Below are 17,469 nucleotides of genomic sequence, written 5' to 3'. Positions count from 1 at the left end.
TGTAGGTACCAAATGTCCCTTCTAGTTAATTATACATTTATTTATGTAATATTAGAGTGTTTGCTCATAGGCAAACAAATATCTGTGGGATTTACTTTATTTAATTTAACCTTGTCTTATACACCATTGCATATTTCTTTATATGGGATTTGCCATCATGTGTGATTAAGGAAATCTGGGAATACGTACAGGAAACTGTTAGCTGTACCTACTTGGGGAAAATAATTGGTAGCTGAAAAAGTCCTTTTTTATTTTTATTTTTATTTTATTTATTTATTTATTTTTTGGTTTTTTCGAGACAGGGTTTCTCTGTGTAGCTTTGCGCCTTTCCTGGGATTCACTTGGTAGTCCAGGCTGGCCTCAAACTCACAGAGATCTGCCTGCCTCTGCCTCCTGAGTGCTGGGATCTTTTTTTATTTTTATAGTGTAAAATTTAAAAATATAGAAAATAGTTGAATGGATCGATAGCACTGTCTCACTTCAACACTCATAGAATTTCCTGTTTCATTGATCACTTCTCTAGCCATGTAGATTAGTTTGGAACATAATTGTCTTGGCTACACACACACTCACGCACACACACCTTCATTTGCCACAGACTCTTAAAAATAATACATTACTACATCTGAAACCAAACAGTAAGTTTTTAATAGCATCAAATATTTAATCAAGGCTCAAGTGTCCTCAATTGTCTTTTTAAACATTAATTTGTTCCAGTGAGGATCTAAGCCTACCTGTTTCACATTATCAAAGATCCCAGATCTCTCTTTAATCTATAACAAGTCTCTCTTTTTTTTTCTCAGCATTTATCAAGAAATTGGCTATTTGTTACCCAGAAGGTTCTGCATTGTAGCCTCTGGAGACTGTCTCCCCAAGGAATGAATATGCCTTTCTGTTCTATACATTACTTGAAGAGGTTTGGTCAGATCTAAATAGTATTTAAATTTCTCCTCAAGACTACATGAGAGACTGGGATCTGACTGGTTTAGGATGATCTCAGCTGGATCAGTTCTGTACCATGTACATGTAACGTCTGTATTGAAGTGCCACCCCATGTTTAGGTTCAAGGATGGGAGAAGAAACTTTCTAATGCTTTCTCAAGTTCAAGCTTACTATTTCCTTGGCCAAAATAAGTCACACAACTGGGTTTAAAGTTAGAATGGAAGGGCCTGTAGACAGAAGGGCCAGTTACTGGGCCTTTGTCAGGAAACATATAAGTTAGCATTGTCTTATAAGATAAAGTTGACTCATATATCAAGTGTCATCACATGCCTGATTCATCCTTCTTTTTTGTAATGATGAGACTCTAATTCTGTCATTACTTTTGTATTGTTATCTTATACAAAGGCTCTTCTGTGGAGGAGTAGTTGCCCATTATCAATTACTTGATTATGCTAAGGTACAGAATAATGTTCTAGTGTGTGTGCTACTGAATTAGTACCTTAGCACTCAACAATGCAAAGGAAGTGGTAAGTTTTAATATTGTTATTGTTCATTATTATTATTATTAAATATTACAAACTCACAGTTTTTTTTTTTTTAACTTTTGGTGTGCTTCAGATCACTGTAGTCAATATTTGTTTTAACACAGAAGTCATTCGATCCTTCTAGTAGGAGATCCTTTGGTTTGGTCCCTGTGCCATTTTGATGTGCTCCTAGACTGGTCTTCTTTTGTCTTATGTGACTGGGTCTTCCAAGCTCACTGTGTCACAGAAGTGGACCCAGACATTTCTGAGCATGTGTCTCTATGTGTTATGGGGTGGGTCCTGAAGCCACAGCTGAGGTTTTGAACTACAGCTATCATGTAGAGATGACATTATAGTCTTGCGTTTGTGGTGCACGGTGCACACAGTTGCTGTTTGTTTTAATGTACCAACCTCTATTTCATTGTTGGGAAATAAACACCATCATATCTTGGGACACTGTGGTTTTTCTCAATAATAATTTATATCTAGTCATCACAGCCTGCCTCTCTAGGTCCCAGTGCAGACATGTCATCAAAGCTTTTGCCAACATCATTTGAACTGCAAATGGAGAAAATTAACTTGCCAACAGTCTTTTGAGATCGAAGCTTTAGAGCTGTCATGGACCCCGCTTTTCCTACCACATGTAAGAAAGCTGGCTGGGCATCCCTGGTGACTCAGTTTCTACAGGGATATTTCATCTAATGCCTTGACCCCCGATGTCACTCACTTCCGGAAACCTTAGCTGTCACTTACTCCCTTGACTATACGCTGGACAGTCTCATTAATTCAAACTGCTTTGTCTTTGGAATCTTAGTTCTTCAAAAAACAATTATTCTTTGAAGATTTCGTAGATGTGTACAATGCATCTTAATTATATATGCCTCCTTTTCTTAATATATCTCCTTTTAGCTTCAAAACTTCTTTTAAAAAATAACCCAATGAGTCTCAACAGTGCTGCGCATTTGCCCATGGCTGTGGGGTTACTCAGTGGGACATTGGCAGTCTGCTATTGCCACTCCTTAAAGAAAAGAGATTCTTTTCCACAGTAACCATCACCTGCATATAGCTCTTCAACTAAGGACCGGGATTTGGGAACACCTTTCGATTCCCTGCTGGAACCTTTAACTGGTTTGATCTTGTGCACAGAACCACAGTAGCTGTAAGTTCCTTTTTATAGCTCTTCTGCCCACCCATTAACTCTTATGTTCTTTTTTTTTTTTTTTTTTAAGATTTATATATTTATTATGCATAGTGTTCTGCCTGCGTGTATGACTGCAGGCCAGAAGAGGGCACCAGATCTGATTACAGATGGTTGTGAGTCACCATGTGGGTGCTGAGAATTGAACTCAGGACCTCTGGAAGAGCAGCCAGTGCTGTTAATCTCTGAGCCATCTCTCCAGCCCACAACTCTTATGTTCTTTATACTACCTCTTCCATAATGTTCTCTGAGCCTTGGGGTAGGGGTGGAGAGTATCGGTACAGATGTTCCATTGATAGTGAAGCATTCACAGTTGCTTAGTATCAGCATTTAGAACAGTTACATGTCTCTGCATTAACCTCTGCCCAGAAATACAAAGCTTCTCTGACTACGGTTAGGGACAGTGCAAATCTATGGATAAAACCACAAACATTGGGCTGGAGAGATGGCTTAGAGGTTAAGAGCACTGACTGCTCTTCCAGAGGTCCTGAGTTCAATTCCCAGCAACCACATGGTGGCTCACAACCATCTGTAATGAGATCTGGTACCCTCTTCTGGCCTGCAGTCATATATGCTGTATACATAATAAATAAATAAATCTAAAAAAATGTTTTAAAAAACCCCCACAAACATTTAAAAGACAGTAGGATAATGTGTCTCTGTGGCCAAACAACATTAGCAGGTTCCTTCACCTTGGTTGGGCTAATGAATTCCTAGCCACAGGTTTTGATAATCTTAGCTCTTGGTGATCATAACCATTTATTTAATAATCATTTTTATGGTGGTGTTCCTGATACACAAAGCCTGTGTCCCATTGAGATCACTGGTCCCTGCCTCCCCAGGATGTATTCCACCTTTCCTATTCCCCTCCCCAGTCTACACTGTAAGATCCTTATCTTCAGTGACACCTTGTGTTATTTAGGTCCCTTTGAAAACATAACTTACTAGAAGAACTCACCATGGGTAGTTTATCACTACCTTCACAAGTCTTCAACTTGTGAGGAAGATAAGACTATAATGGCTCGTTGAAAAACCTCCTACAAACTCATGTTCTCAAGCCTTAGCCAGGCTTCTCCCTCCTCTCCTCCTCACTTACACTGACTCCACCCTCTTGCTCCTCTTCTCAACAAATAACCTCATTTTGAACTTCATGCTAATCATGACTGTAATTCGATTCCACCAATAGTGGCATCATCGTGAAGATGTTTTAAAGCAGAACACCATGCAGCAGCTCTGTGAGTGAGGGATAAATACATCGTTACCAATAAGAAACTGATCCTGATCCCAAGGAAGGCAAAACCACTATCCCAAGTGTTCAGTACAATTTGAATAACAGCCCACCCCCGACTTACTGGCTTAAAATCGTAATCATTTGCTGTTTTGCATGAGTTTGGGTCCATGGGCTAGATCTTTTGCTGGATCTGGGCTGTGCTCACTTGTGCGACTGTCATCGGTTGGGATCTTGAGATGATCCAACTTTTCTCTCTTCTACCAGGTTTCTTCTCAAGAAAGCACAGAAACTTAAGAGAGGAAGGAGATGCTCTCGACTGCTTTTTCAAGAGTCGCTTCTCATCTGGTGAGGAAAACAGATACTGTGACTGGCCCAGAAACAGAACCGAGGAGAGTGTCTGGTGGAGAGGAAAAGGAAGCCCCATTAGTTTGGACTGTAAAGGAAACAGACCCACTACACAGAGGGAGTACCAGGAACAGGTGGTTTTCACGCACAGCTCTTAGCACATGCTCTGTCCTCTCCACAGCTCCTTTGCCAAGGAGATAGTAGACACAGGCCACAAGCAAACATCCCGGAATCCATCTACGCTTCCCCATTTTCTCTCAAGTGAGTACAATATGATTTCTTCTCCCCCAATTTAAATTGTCCCACCTGAACCGTGGATACTGCTCTCTCTCAGCCTTTGAGGACAAGAGCTTTGCTCCATCAAACTCCATCTCTGCTCTACTTCAGTTCACTTCAGAATGACCTCTTTTTCCCCAATCATAGACACATATCTCTTCTTTCTACTCTATAAGTGGTAGATCACTGTGTTGGGTTCCTGCGTGGCCACTGCCATCCTGAGATCAGCAGCTGTGATCACACACACAAGGGCCTCACAAGACTGAACCTTCTCCCATCCCCTCATGGAGGGGACACATGGCCCACAGACTCACAAAGCAAGACATGCAGGGCTCATGAGGTGGTCCTACCGAGGGCCTCACAAGTAGCATGAAGCCCCACTCTTCCTGAGAATACACACGTAGTTAGCAGTTGTTGGCAAGAAAACAGATTTGTCTTCAACAGCCCATGCTTCTATAAGTAGCTCTTAACCTGTGCCCCTGAAAGTAAACCTACGCAAACTCATCAGTTTACCCAGCTGTGCTTGGATGGAAGCATGTTTTTGGTCTTTTGGTGGTTCTCCCCGGAAGAAGTTAATCCCATAGTCCCTTTAGCTTTCCTCCTGTTTCCTCTTCCCTTGTACTTTCCTCCCTTCTGTTAACCCTCAACAAAATGCTTTCTTCCTCTTGAAAAAAGTTCTTGCTTAAGTCTCTAAGGATTAAGCTTCTCCTCGTGGTCTGAGGGGCATTTGTAGAGTTGGGGTATGGATTAAAGTAGTCAAAGATACACTTAGGAAAGTGATCACTAAGTCTTGACAGTGGTACTCAATCAGTCATTCTTCACAATGGTCCTGACCCACAGGTACAGTTGTTCATTGGTCTTCGGTGGACATGGAGGGTCTCAGGCTAACTCCACCTTTGGCATCACCATTCCCTAGGGACTCATGGTCCTCAGCTGGACCTCTACATCCGAAAGTGAGTAAAGAGCTTGTGGGTTGTTAGACAAGGAAAAGAGGGCAGGAAAATGAATCACTTCCACCTGGATTTCATCATCCATGACCCAGCCTGCAAGAGAGATAGACACATTGTTTTCTGACTGTGTTTTTGATAAAGGAAAGTACTAAGCATACAGTCCTTCTTTGCCAAGGCCTCCCATCCTTCTTTGTTGAAACATCTTCAGTGACACCATTGTCTCTTCATTTCTATCTTAGTCCATTTACAACAGCACAACACACTGGGAAATTTATAAAGAAAAGACACAGTTCTCAGAGTGCTGGAGGCTATGTAGGCAGAAAGGCAACGAGAGGGTAAGGGATATAGAGAGAGAACGTGAAGCCTCCAGTCTTCCCATAATAAGTACTCACATATTCATAAAGACAGAGTTCTAGCTGGGCGGTGGTGGCACACACCTTTAATCCCAGCACTTGGGAGGCAGAGGCAGGCGGATCTCTGTGAGTTCGAGGCCAGCCTGGGCTACAGAGTGAGTTCCAGGACAGGTGCAAAGCTACACACAGAGAAACCCTGTCTCGAAAAACAAAACAAAACAAAAGACAGAGTTCTCATGGCCCCATTGTTTCTTCTGTAGCAATTACTATCTTTAAGTCCTTGCTGCTTTTCAGGCTTGCTCATAGCTGCTGTTTGGTTTTCTCTCTCTTTAAATGTTGGCATTCCCCTGTATTTTCTCTGTATACATTTCTCTTTTCACCCTGTATTCACCCCAGAAGTCCTCACAAACACCAGAGCACTCTCTCCACACTTTTGATCACCTCCCCCATCTAAAGCCCGATCCCCATCCTACAAGTCCCCGTGCTCCAAAGAGAGTTGTTTCTGAACCCTCAAACACAAGAAGCAGAAGCAACCTTGTCGATCTCTTCGTCCTCCATAATCAGGCTTTCTTGGCTGTGGCACTGGCGGGTATCAGAGCAGACGACTCTTTGCTGTGGGAGTTAGGTTGGACATTGTAGGATGCTTAGCAGAATCCCTCACCTCTTTATGCCAGTAGACAGTTCTGTCACGTGTTCTGGCAGTCCCCCAAATCTCCAGAAACTACCAAATGTCCTTTGGGGAGTGGGCAACCGGCTCTGTGTCAGAGCTCTGTCATCATCCGGTCATAGACTGAACGTTTGCACCATTGGTCTCTTCTATTTCTTTGTTCTCGTCACTCGTTTTATGACATTCCCTGTCATTTTGTATCTAGATTTCTCCAACAGTGGTAAGTTGGCTGATGCAACAGTCAGTCTGGACTCAGATCTTCCTTGTTATTATCCACGAAAGGAAAAGGAAGGCCTGCTTCTCATCCTCACGTGCACAAAGAAATGGTCAGGTGATGACTCAGCATGGTGCCTAGGTTCCTGAAGAGGGAGGTGATCCGACTCAATGGTTAAGAGTGAAGCTGTGGAATGTCACTTGGGATTTAGCTTAGCCCCGGGATAATTATGTCTCTGTGCTACATCAGCAACACTGGGATAAACAGCAGCGCCAACCCCATGGTAGTGTGAAGATATAAATGAGCTAACATGGGTAAAGTATTGGCTACCAAGCTTGCCTGCAAATACCAACAGGAGATGGAAGATACCGTGAAGGGACGACCGTGGCCATCTAGTTTCTGCTCCACCCCTCATCTCAACAGTCACAACTCCATATGTTCCCTTTCAAATACTACTTACTGTCGTCCTTGGAGACTCAGTTCTGGGAAGACTTCCAGAAGGTTCTAGCTCTCATATTCCCTCAGGCGTGAAGTCCTTCCTGGTACATTGCTTTGCTGAGAGTTCCTATGGGGTGAGGACTAGATCTTTTCTACATATTCCTAGGACCACTGCCATGCTCAAAACATATTAAATGTTCAGTGAAGGCCTGTTAACTAAAATCAATAAGTGAATGTATACTGGTGATCTACCTCAGCCTTGCACATAATTTTGCTCACATTACTACTGTGATAAAACTGTCTACTATATTAGAAAGCAATGACAGCTTTATGAATTTGGCTTTTGAGGGGGATCTTTGAGGAGGGATTTTTAGAAAATATTGTTCATATTTGGTGTCAGTAAAGCATAAAGTAACCAACTCACCAAAAGATGAAACAACAGCAAGAAACGAGTGCTTGTGATGTGTGTGTGTGTGTGTGTGTGTGTGTGTGTGTGTGTGTGTGTGTGTGTATTCCATGACAGTTGTGTGGAACTCAGAGGACAACGTTTGGAAGTCAGTTCTCTCCCACCGTGTGGATTCCGGAGATCAAACTTTGGTCATCATTTTTGATGGCAAGTGCCTTTACCCATCAGACCATCTTGACAGCTCCCAAGACATGAAATCTTAAAAGGAAAATTAGCTTCCTAACCTGGCAACTCAAGGCGGGCTTTTAAGTAAATTGAAACCAAGCCCAAATTATTTTTAGGGCAAGAAATAAAACCAGACATGTGAGTGCAAACTCTGCAGAAACTCTAATAAAGTCTTATCCTAAATAAATACATCTAAATTAGGGAAAGAGAGTAAGTGTTAATTGGAGTCACAGTTTTAACACTCCATTGACAGTTTCCAAAGTCAGAGGCTTTTGAAGTCTTGTAGTTAAAAGCCCCCCCCCTCTCTCTCTCTCACACACACACACACACACACTCCATCTGGTCCAGTCTCCACAAACAGTTGACTAAAAATACTTAAGTTTTCAGGCAAAAACAAAACAAAACAAAACAAAAAAACAAAAACAAAACAAAACAAAACAAAAAAACCCAAAAAACCAAAACAAAAAACAAAACCAGTGTAATTCTAAATAATGAAGTACTTTTGTCTCTCTCTCTCTTTAGAAAAGTATCCCACTGGCAATGGATACAGAATAAGAAGATCTTTAAAAAAAATTTTGTTTTTAGTTAGCTGTCCTTTTGTGGGTATGTGCCCTTGTGTGTAGGGGGCCGGTGGAGGCCCTGAGAGAGCATCCAGTCCCCTGGAGCTGGAGTTACATGGGACGCTGAGAACTGAACTCGGGGCCTCTGTTGGAGCAGCCAGCATTGAAAACCATCTCTTCAGCCCCAGGCTCTGCTTTAAATCAAAACTGATTACATCATCTCTTCTAGACTGAAGGTGTAGTCACCTCTCTCCAGAATCCTTAAAACGTATCTTACTAAAAAAGAGAGCCTGACATGAAATCATTGGAAACGAATTTTGCAAAAATATCCAGGAAAAACTATCTCCTTTCTCCTTATAACAGAGACACCCAAATGTCAACATTTTCCACTCTCCCTGATGACAACCGCGCTTCAGCGATCACATTTCGTGCCCCCTAGAAGTTCATGATAATCAATACCAGAGAGCCCAGGGCTCCAGCACCAGGGTCAAGGCTTGGCAGGCAGAGTGGCAGCGCCCCTTTCCCGTCCCCTCCACGCCCACCTCCTCAGCCAGAGTCCCCTCCCCTCGCTGGAGCCCGGACTCTCATTGCCCCCATTGTTGGCCGCATCTGTCACTTTGTGGGCAGGATGACATGAATGGATGGGCCGGACACACCTTCCGTGGTGGTGTGAAAACCCTGTCCTGATCTGCAGACTGCTCCCGGACTCTGCCAGAGGCGCCACCAAGGGCCAGGGACGCACCTCGCCTTCCCGATCCCTTCCCAGTCCCCGTCCCCGCGCACTCGCTCCCCGCGGCTCCCGGGCAGCGGGCGCGCACCATGCTGCCCAGCGCCGTGGCTGCCCAGGCCGGAGCCTACTGGGATGTGGTGGCGTCCTCGGCACTCCTCGGCCTCCCAGCGCCGGGCTTCGGCAGCCTGGGCAAGAGTTTCCTGATTGAGAACTTGCTGCGCGCAGGGGCCGGGCCCACGCACGCACCCCCGCCCCCGCGCCCCGCGCCGGGTCCCGAGTGTCCGCAGTTGCGACCGCTGCCTGCCAGCCCAGTGCCGCTCAAGCTGTGCCCAGCCGGGCCCTACGGTGGTGCGCGCTGGGCCTTCCAGATGCCTGGCCGGGTTTCAGGGGACCGAGACAGTGCCTTCCAACCCTCAACCCCAGGTGAGCTTTGGTCAAGGCAGAGCCTAGGAGAGCCTCAGTCCAGGGGAACCTCAGCTCTGCAGAGCCTCGACCCAGGGGTGCGAGCCTCAGTACAGGAGAGCATTAGCCCTGGGGAGCCTTGGTCCCAAGGGAACCTCGACCTAGGCGAGCCTAGATCCAGGGGGACCTCAGCCCAGGGGAGTCTTGACCCACAGGAGCCTCAATCCAGAGGAGCCTGAGCCCAGGGAAATTTCAGCCCAGGGAAGCCTCGACCCAGGGGAGCCTCAGCCCAGAGGGAACTTCAGTCTAGGGGAGCCTCAGCCCAAAAGAACGTTAGCCCGGGGAAGGGGAAGCCTTGGTTCCAGGGGAGCCTCAGCTCTATGGGAACCTCAGCCCCAGGTGAGCCCTGCCGCTGGACCCTGAGCCAAAAGCCCCATCTTGGTTAGTGAGTCTCACCCAGCTCCGGATGAATGCTACCCGGGTGGCCCGCTACAGCGAGCTGAGCTGGGGGTACGGATGCCACTTGTGGAGTTAGGAAGGGCACACCAGTTCTGGTATCTTTCCTCTCCACCCCATTCAGCCCTGTCATTCCAAGCCTCCTTCCTTCAACAGGTGGCTGGGCTACCAGGGCAGTTTGATCTCAGCGGGGATACTCCGGGTTTGGCATTTCTAGCTGCCTGGCTCCGGTCCCCAAGGTCAGGACTGCATCTCCGGAAAGTTGTTGGCTGAACTGTGTGGTGCAGCGGGGCTTGGGGACAGGAAATCTTGCCGCTGCCTTGCTGGGGGTCGATGGCTTGAAAAGAGTTGCACAAACTTTGGACTTCTGTTCCCGTTCACAGTTTGGATCTCTTGAGGTAGAAAGATCAATGCCGACCGAGGCGTGCATCGTTCTGAGCTAGCTGATAAACTGTTGACTGGCAATTCAAGTAGGAAGTTCACCCATAAACAGGAATTTACTGAAAGAAGGGCACTTTGAGCTTATTGATAATATTTATATTTGAATATATTTTATTTATATTAATTACATATAAGTATGTATTTATTTTTATTTTTACCGAATAAAACCTAACTAGTGGGATTGGATGGAAGGCTGCCGGCAGCTGAGTTAAATACAAGGTACATACAGCTGAAGCCAGACCTTAACAAAGTCTCCAAGCGACTGGGAAACTGCGATCCAACTGGATTATTATTATTATTATTTACTACATCCTTAGAAGATCTTAACTCATTCTTTTAATTCCGGTGGGCTCATCCGGAGTGACTAACACGCCTTTCAACAGTTTCCATTGTCCCAGCAAACTGCCAGATCAAATTTATTGCTAATGGCTTTATAGAATTTAGCGTGTTTAGAACCTGTCCTGGCCTTTCACTTGAAATGGCTACTAACAGAACGGAACAAATGAAATTATTAACACCGGTCTCGTCCACAGAGTGTAGAACCTAAGTGCTGGGAAAGCCGTTTGCAGCCTGGGAGAGGAGCAAGCTCAACTTAAGGCAGGGTCTGTGAGCCTTGGAAACGTCTGTGTGCCGAGGAGACGTGAACGCAGCTCTTTTTGAAATATTACAGTTTAGAAATGTGAAAGAGAGGTTCACCTGTCCACAAATAAGTAAATAATGTCACACAAGTAACTTTTTTTTTTCAAGACGATTTGGTGATTGGCAGGTTTAGAACTGTGTTCACGGAAGTTATTTTTAAAGAATTCTGAGATGGCTGGTGATTGAGTTTCAGGCATGCAGAATCACGTAGCTGAACCCTTTGTTGACTCCTCAGTGGTTAAGCTAAGTGCAAATTAGCATGGGTACCTCAGTAACCCACAAAATAATTTTGTACACATACCCATTTCACTCCAAATACTGTGATTAATGGAGAAGGGGTTTCCAACATTATTTATTTTACAAGAGCATACTCATTTTGGTATACTTACTCAAGTGTCCAAATGCAAAAAAAAGGGTGAGTTTTTTTTAAAAAAAAAGTAATTAAGAGAGCATAATTTGAAATATTCTACTATAGTTTACGTTTTACTAAATGATTACTTCAATCCTCATCGAGGAGTCCATTTTTCCCCCTAGGTTAATTTTAATATGAACAAGCAATCCTTGGTTTCAAAATGCATTTTTGGGAAGGAAGCATCCACATTTTCAATCTAGAAAAGTATCTAAAGAGAGGGAGGGAAAACCCGTTGTAAATCCATGACCAAAAATATGCTGCTTCAAACTGGATCTACACTCATTTATGTGTAGAATTTAGGAGAAAATGCAGTTTTCTGAACACTGCCGTCGTTTTAAATGGTGCTGCCCTGTCTTAGTAAAGGCAGGAACTCCTTCATCTAGCACTTGTGAAGCTGTTAAGTGACAGTGGCTTTAAGGATCATCTGGGGATCAGGTGAGGGGGTGTGGCCGATGTCACTCCCACAACTGGGGGCTGATCTCAGGGTCTCATACATGCTGTGCAAGCAAATGCTGTACCCAGGAACATCGGCAGCCTGTGACTGACATTCTGTAGGGTTCTTAGAAGAGCTGTTCCCCCCTCCCCCAAAGATAACAATAACTCTCTTTGGGAAATAACCAGTGAGGTATCAGTTTGTTGTGGTTTTGGTCAGTGGTGGAGACTGAATTGGGGCCTTACGCATGGTAGACAAGCATGTTACCATCAACTCCCATCTGAAACCCTTCAGCATAAGTTCTGAGCCTTTTTATATATTGACTTGGGAAAAGAATCATAAAATGCGATTTAAATAATTTTAACACGTTGACTACACTTATTTTTGTCGACCTTAATTTGTTGACTACTCTCAATGAACTACTAACTGGTCAGAAATGACCACAGTTGCTTTATATAGATCACCCCGTCTAAAATCGATGATCTGTTTCACTGTTTGTATTTTCACTTTGTTATTTTGGTTATATACTATTAATTACACCATATAACTCATCCATTCAGCAAAGCGTGGGGTCCATCACGTATCTGGCTCTGTTCTAGGTGATTGGCACAGCCATTGAAAAAGCAGTGGCTATTTCTGCCCTTGTGGAGTGACAGGTCCCTGCTCTCAGGGTCCAATCATTTTCACAATGCTGAGCTTCTTTAATCCTCATAGGAGGCCGGAAGGTAGCTGTTGGCATGGCGATTGTTTTCTATGATAAAATTATTTCACTTGCTAATTTTGGTTTTGTCCTAAGTGCCACTTTAAACGTGTATAAACTCCAGAAAGAGAAAAAAAAAATGTCCCCAATCTTCAGTCCACTGCCTTGGGTTAGTCTTGTGTTGATTCTAAGGAGATCTCATAGGGAAGACTTCCACAAGAGAATAAATCAGGAAAGATTCTGTGGCTGCAAAAGGGCTTTACTTACCTTAAAAGGCTCCAGCTCCTCAGCTCAGGGGCGCGAGCAGAGCTTCGTTGCTCAGTCCCCAAGAATCAGCAAGCTGGAACACTCTGGCGGAAGAGACTCTAAGCAATAAGCGGTCTGCGCCAAAAGAGCATTTCTGAAGGCCCGAGGGAGACACATTTACTGACAGCAGGTAATGAGGAGTCACCTCTGCTTTTCACCTGAAGGAAAGATGTCTCTGACCCATTACAGTTTATTAGTGGGGCTCAGGAAGCTTTGCAAGTGAAATCTAAATATTAAAGGTAATATCCCCAAAGCTCGTTATCCTCATCATTTATAAAATAGTGCGCATTTTAGAATATTCATGTCTTTGTATACTTAAAAGGGGGCTCTTGAAATTTCTGAAAGAAAAAATATGAATTTTTCTTAGTTATGAGACTGTCCTGCGAATTTCCCCGTTGATGGCTGGGTCATCAATTCTCTTCAAATTGAATGTAACAGGTAACTTTGCATTTTAATGACATTTGTTTAAAATATTAAGAAAGCATTCGATACAAAAGTAGCTTACTGTCTATTAAATCCACTTGTGTGCATTTAAAAGGATTAGAAAGCAAATGTTTATTCTGGGTAAGTGAGTTAAACATTCTTTAAGTTGTGTTAACATGTATGTTCTATTGTGTAGCCCACAAAAGCAAAATTGGTGCCTTTTTTGGTTGTGGGTTTTTTTTTTCTGTAACTAATCTGGGGTTGCTTTTTACTGTCAACATTTTAACGTATTTTCTGACTATCCTATCCATCTGTCATCCAGAAAATCGTTGGCCTACTAATTCTTGACTCTGTCTAACTTACTTGTATTTGTGTCCTGCATTCAGAATGGCATTTTATTTTCCCTTCATTGAGACACACCAACACCGTGACTGTAAAACTGTTTTAGGCTTTTGGCAAAGCATGGTTCTGAAAACTTTATTGATAAACTGTACTCTAGCTTTGTTTTTGGCAAATTGAAACCTTGGACCCTGGAATGTTAATGATGCTGAACGGAACCAGGGCAACAAGAATGTGGGATTCAGAACGGGACTGATGGCCCCCTTGAAGCAGTCCTTTGCTCTGGCCATTGCCTCTGCCGTCTTCTGCTGGGAATAGCAGAACCATATTCTTAGTATATCTGCATATTTTATAACCTGATTAGCATGTCTTTGTAGTTAACATATACATGCATGACTTACACAATCCATGAAAAATTCTGAGCAAATTTGGTTGCATAGTCTCCAAGTTAAGCAATGCCCTTAGGTTCAAGAAGCAGTCCTTATCATGAGTAGTACTCACAGATCCTTTACTTTAATGCTGATGGAGACAAGCCACACTATTTACAAAACAGCATCTGACTTGGAAATGGTCCTCCAACCTCAGCACCTCTGCACCTCCCATCAGTGAACATTCGTGACTTTACTCCGACAAGTGAATCTTAATGGACACTTGTATTAATAGCCATTGCTATTTCCTAGTTTAGTTCTACTTTCCATGTAGTTCCTACTTTCAGTGACTTCAGGGATTAAGAGGTATCATAGCTTGAATGCCCAGAACTTTATGAATATTACATAGATTTTAAACAGTATTCAGGTTCGTGGCTCTGCCAGATAAGGAGGCCATATGGGGTAAGGCATCTTGCAATGGTCAAAGGTGACTTTTGTCTTTACCCAGGGCTGGGACTTTACCAGGACCCTGCACATGCTGGGCAAGTGCTGTATCCCCGTCTTCAGTATCTATTTGTGTCTTCCTCCTCCTGTGCTGCCCCCTTAGGCTTCTCGTGCTCACCAGAAAACGTCTCTGTTTGACGTTTTTTGTACTTAGCCAAGTAGATATGAGGGTGACTTGTCAGTAAAGGACTGCTGTCTGTGCCTAATTTCTGTTTAGTAATTGTGTTCTAAATTTCTTTCTGATTTTTTGGTTGTAAAAGCCTATACACAAGGGAAATTTTTCTTAAAATGTTTAAACAAATGTGTCCCTCTTTTTAAAGAGAGTATTATTTTATTCTGCTATCTACCTTTTAACTACTGTCTTAGTTATGATTTCTCTCGGTGTGAAGAGACACCATGACCATGGCAACTCTTATAAATAAAACATTTCATTGAGGGGGCTCACTTACATTATCATCATGGCAGAGAGCTTGACGGCATGCAAGCAGACTTGGTGCTGGAGGAATAGCTGAGAGTTCTAGATCTTGTAGGCAACAGGAAGTCAACTGTGACATTGGGTGGTATCCTGAGCACAGGAAACCTCAAAGCCCGTCCCCACAGTGATACACTTCCTCCAACAAGGCCACCCCTACTCCAATAAAGCCACACCTCCTAATAATGCCACTCCCTGTGAGATCATGGGGGCCAGCTACATTCAGACCACCATAGCTACCAAATTTGCATTGTTGACATTGCCCATAACTTCAGAATCCATCTTACTTCTTTTGATTTTTGAAACTGGATCTCACAGTTATAGCCCATTCTGGTTTGGCACCTTTTCTACTTTATCTAGAACTTTTCTGTTTTGTCCCGACGTCTATCTTTGAACTTCTGCTCCTCCTTCCTCAGCCTCCTAAGTGCGGAGGTTATAGTCATTCACCATCATGCCTGGGATAATAGGGAACTCTTCTTCATCTTCATCCCCGCGCCATCTTTTAAAAAATCTGATTCACTACTCTTCAGAGTTTTCTCTGACTCACACTTCCCCACACCCATGTCTACACACAATGAGATACACAAATTTTAGGTCAGTGTGAATAGGTTTTCATTCAAATGCACCTGGCATTGGCCAGGAGTAAAAAGGGAAACAGTAAACTGAAACAATATGATTCTTATCTAAGAATGCTTGTTAGAGCCTTCATTTAAAACTTCGTTAGATCATTCTTCTGTTTTATGCACTCTGAGTAAGAAATTGGATTTTTGCCTTAACATGGAACATGCTTACTGGACCCTTGTATATTTTATTTCAATGTACTTTATTTTACTTCCAGTTATGTTTCCACGTTTAATGAAATCTCCACCTTTCATTCCTTGTAGCCTCCAGTCAGTACTTAACTTGGCAATGCTGAGCGATTCATCACTTTATATAAAGTTACCATAACTCATTTCCTTTTTAATAGTATTATTCATTTTGTCAACTGGCTATTAGTTATGGATAGATCAGGGGCATATTTTTGTGAGTTATGTGAACAGTAAACTTTAGGTCCTAAAATTCTCTCTGAAGTTAAAGATCAAAAAGCTGCTATAAGTTTTTAGACCTTTGTTGCAGAACTACAGCATTTAGGAGAAGGAAAGGAAAAAAGGAAGAAAGAAAAGAAGCCAAGAAGCTTGAGCCTTTTTGTGTATATTGCTAAATATTTAATAACTTTCTTTTAATAAATATCCCTGAGAGGGCAGGGCTTTTGGTTTCCTGTTTTGTGAGCAAGTATCTTGGCATCCTTAATTTTGATAACTCTAAGTGACCATTGGAAGTAGAATGTGTGATATGTTTTTACAAATCCTACTGAAGTCTCCGAATTTCTTGTTTTTTTTTTTTTTTTTTACACTTTAAGTCTTGAATACTTTGAATAAGTTCCCTTTTGACACAGCTTTTGTACCTCAGTGAGAGAAGAAGCCATGACTTCGGGCAGGTTCCTAATAGACTAGCCCAAACTGGATCTAGGCATATCCAACAACTCTGTAGGTACACTGAGTCTGAAATCCACAAAGCCCTCCAAGCCTTTAAAGGAGGGGCATGATCGCACTATATGTTTATGTATCTTCTCTAGGTGCTTTGCATTATAAACAGAAACTCAATGGTTGTTGCAGATACTGCATGACTCACAAATCCTAGAATGTTTACTTTCAGGTCCATGAAAGTTTGCCAATCCTTCATCCAAAGCATAAATGGCAAGTTCAGGATATTTTAATGTATTTTATCATTATTTGAGCCCTAAGCAACCACCCATGATTTTAAGGTCTAGATTTAAGTAAGTGCTTTGTGTTAACTAATTGTATAGTCCAGAGTGGTTCAAGATGCCTCATTTCAAAATGAGAGCAGAGGTTAGCATCAACATTTAACGTTCAAGCATGTGCCTCAAAAGCTTACTGGTAAGAGACAGGAAAAGATGTGAGAGGTGCTTCCTCTAGTTTATTATAGTTAAAATACTATAAGAATCCACATTGGCATTTTGTAGACTAGAAACAAGCAAACAAACAAGTTTGTTCATTTTCCTTCCTTCTGTAGGCTGACTGAGCTCAGCTGAGAGTTTCTCACTGGGAGTGTCCCGAGGTTGTCGCTGGATGTCCAAGCTCCATGCGCTGCATGTCCAAGGTGCCGCCCACATGGCTGGCAGTTGATATTGGCTGGTGACTGGATGCTCAGCTGGAGCTTTTCATCCATCTTTGGATTCTTTAATGTCTTGACCTTTTTATTGCATGGTTTCTGGGCTCTAAATGGAGAGAGTTCTGAAAATAAAGCCCACATGGTTTGGGAACTTGGGACGTTCTGGAGCCGCTAACTAAACATGGCAGGTCTTGGAAGTTCTAAGATGCTGCCCTACCAACAGCATGATTGAGAAGGTCGCCAAGACCACCTGATGTTCCGGATGAAAAAATTGATTCCACTTCTTAGTAGTAGGGAGCCTATCACACCACTGTAGCTGTTTAAATCCTGCCAAGAGGGGTAG

At 43.0% G+C, this 17,469-nt stretch overlaps 1 protein-coding gene and 1 long non-coding RNA gene across 2 annotated transcripts in view; both read left to right on the top strand.

Annotated features, from left to right (window-relative positions):
* Positions 1–4,476, top strand: part of LOC121824291 (uncharacterized) — a 32,095-nt gene extending 27,619 nt beyond the window's left edge. Inside the window, exon 3 of the long non-coding RNA XR_006066119.2 lies at positions 4,160–4,476. This is a non-coding gene — a long non-coding RNA (uncharacterized LOC121824291). The remainder of the gene's footprint in view (positions 1–4,159) is intronic.
* Positions 4,477–8,828: 4,352 nt separating this feature from the next.
* The window catches only part of Dbx2 (developing brain homeobox 2), a 32,824-nt gene continuing 24,183 nt past the window's right edge, over positions 8,829–17,469 (top strand). Inside the window, exon 1 of the mRNA XM_006974327.4 lies at positions 8,829–9,482. Within this exon, the coding sequence (XP_006974389.2) occupies positions 9,149–9,482 (334 nt within the window). The 5' untranslated portion in view covers positions 8,829–9,148. The remainder of the gene's footprint in view (positions 9,483–17,469) is intronic.

This window comes from Peromyscus maniculatus, chromosome 20, assembly GCF_049852395.1.
Source record: "Peromyscus maniculatus bairdii isolate BWxNUB_F1_BW_parent chromosome 20, HU_Pman_BW_mat_3.1, whole genome shotgun sequence".
In the NCBI taxonomy this organism is placed as follows: domain Eukaryota; kingdom Metazoa; phylum Chordata; class Mammalia; order Rodentia; family Cricetidae; genus Peromyscus; species Peromyscus maniculatus.
The sequence above is the reverse complement of the archived record's forward strand: the minus strand, read 5'-3'. Positions and strand labels throughout refer to the sequence as shown.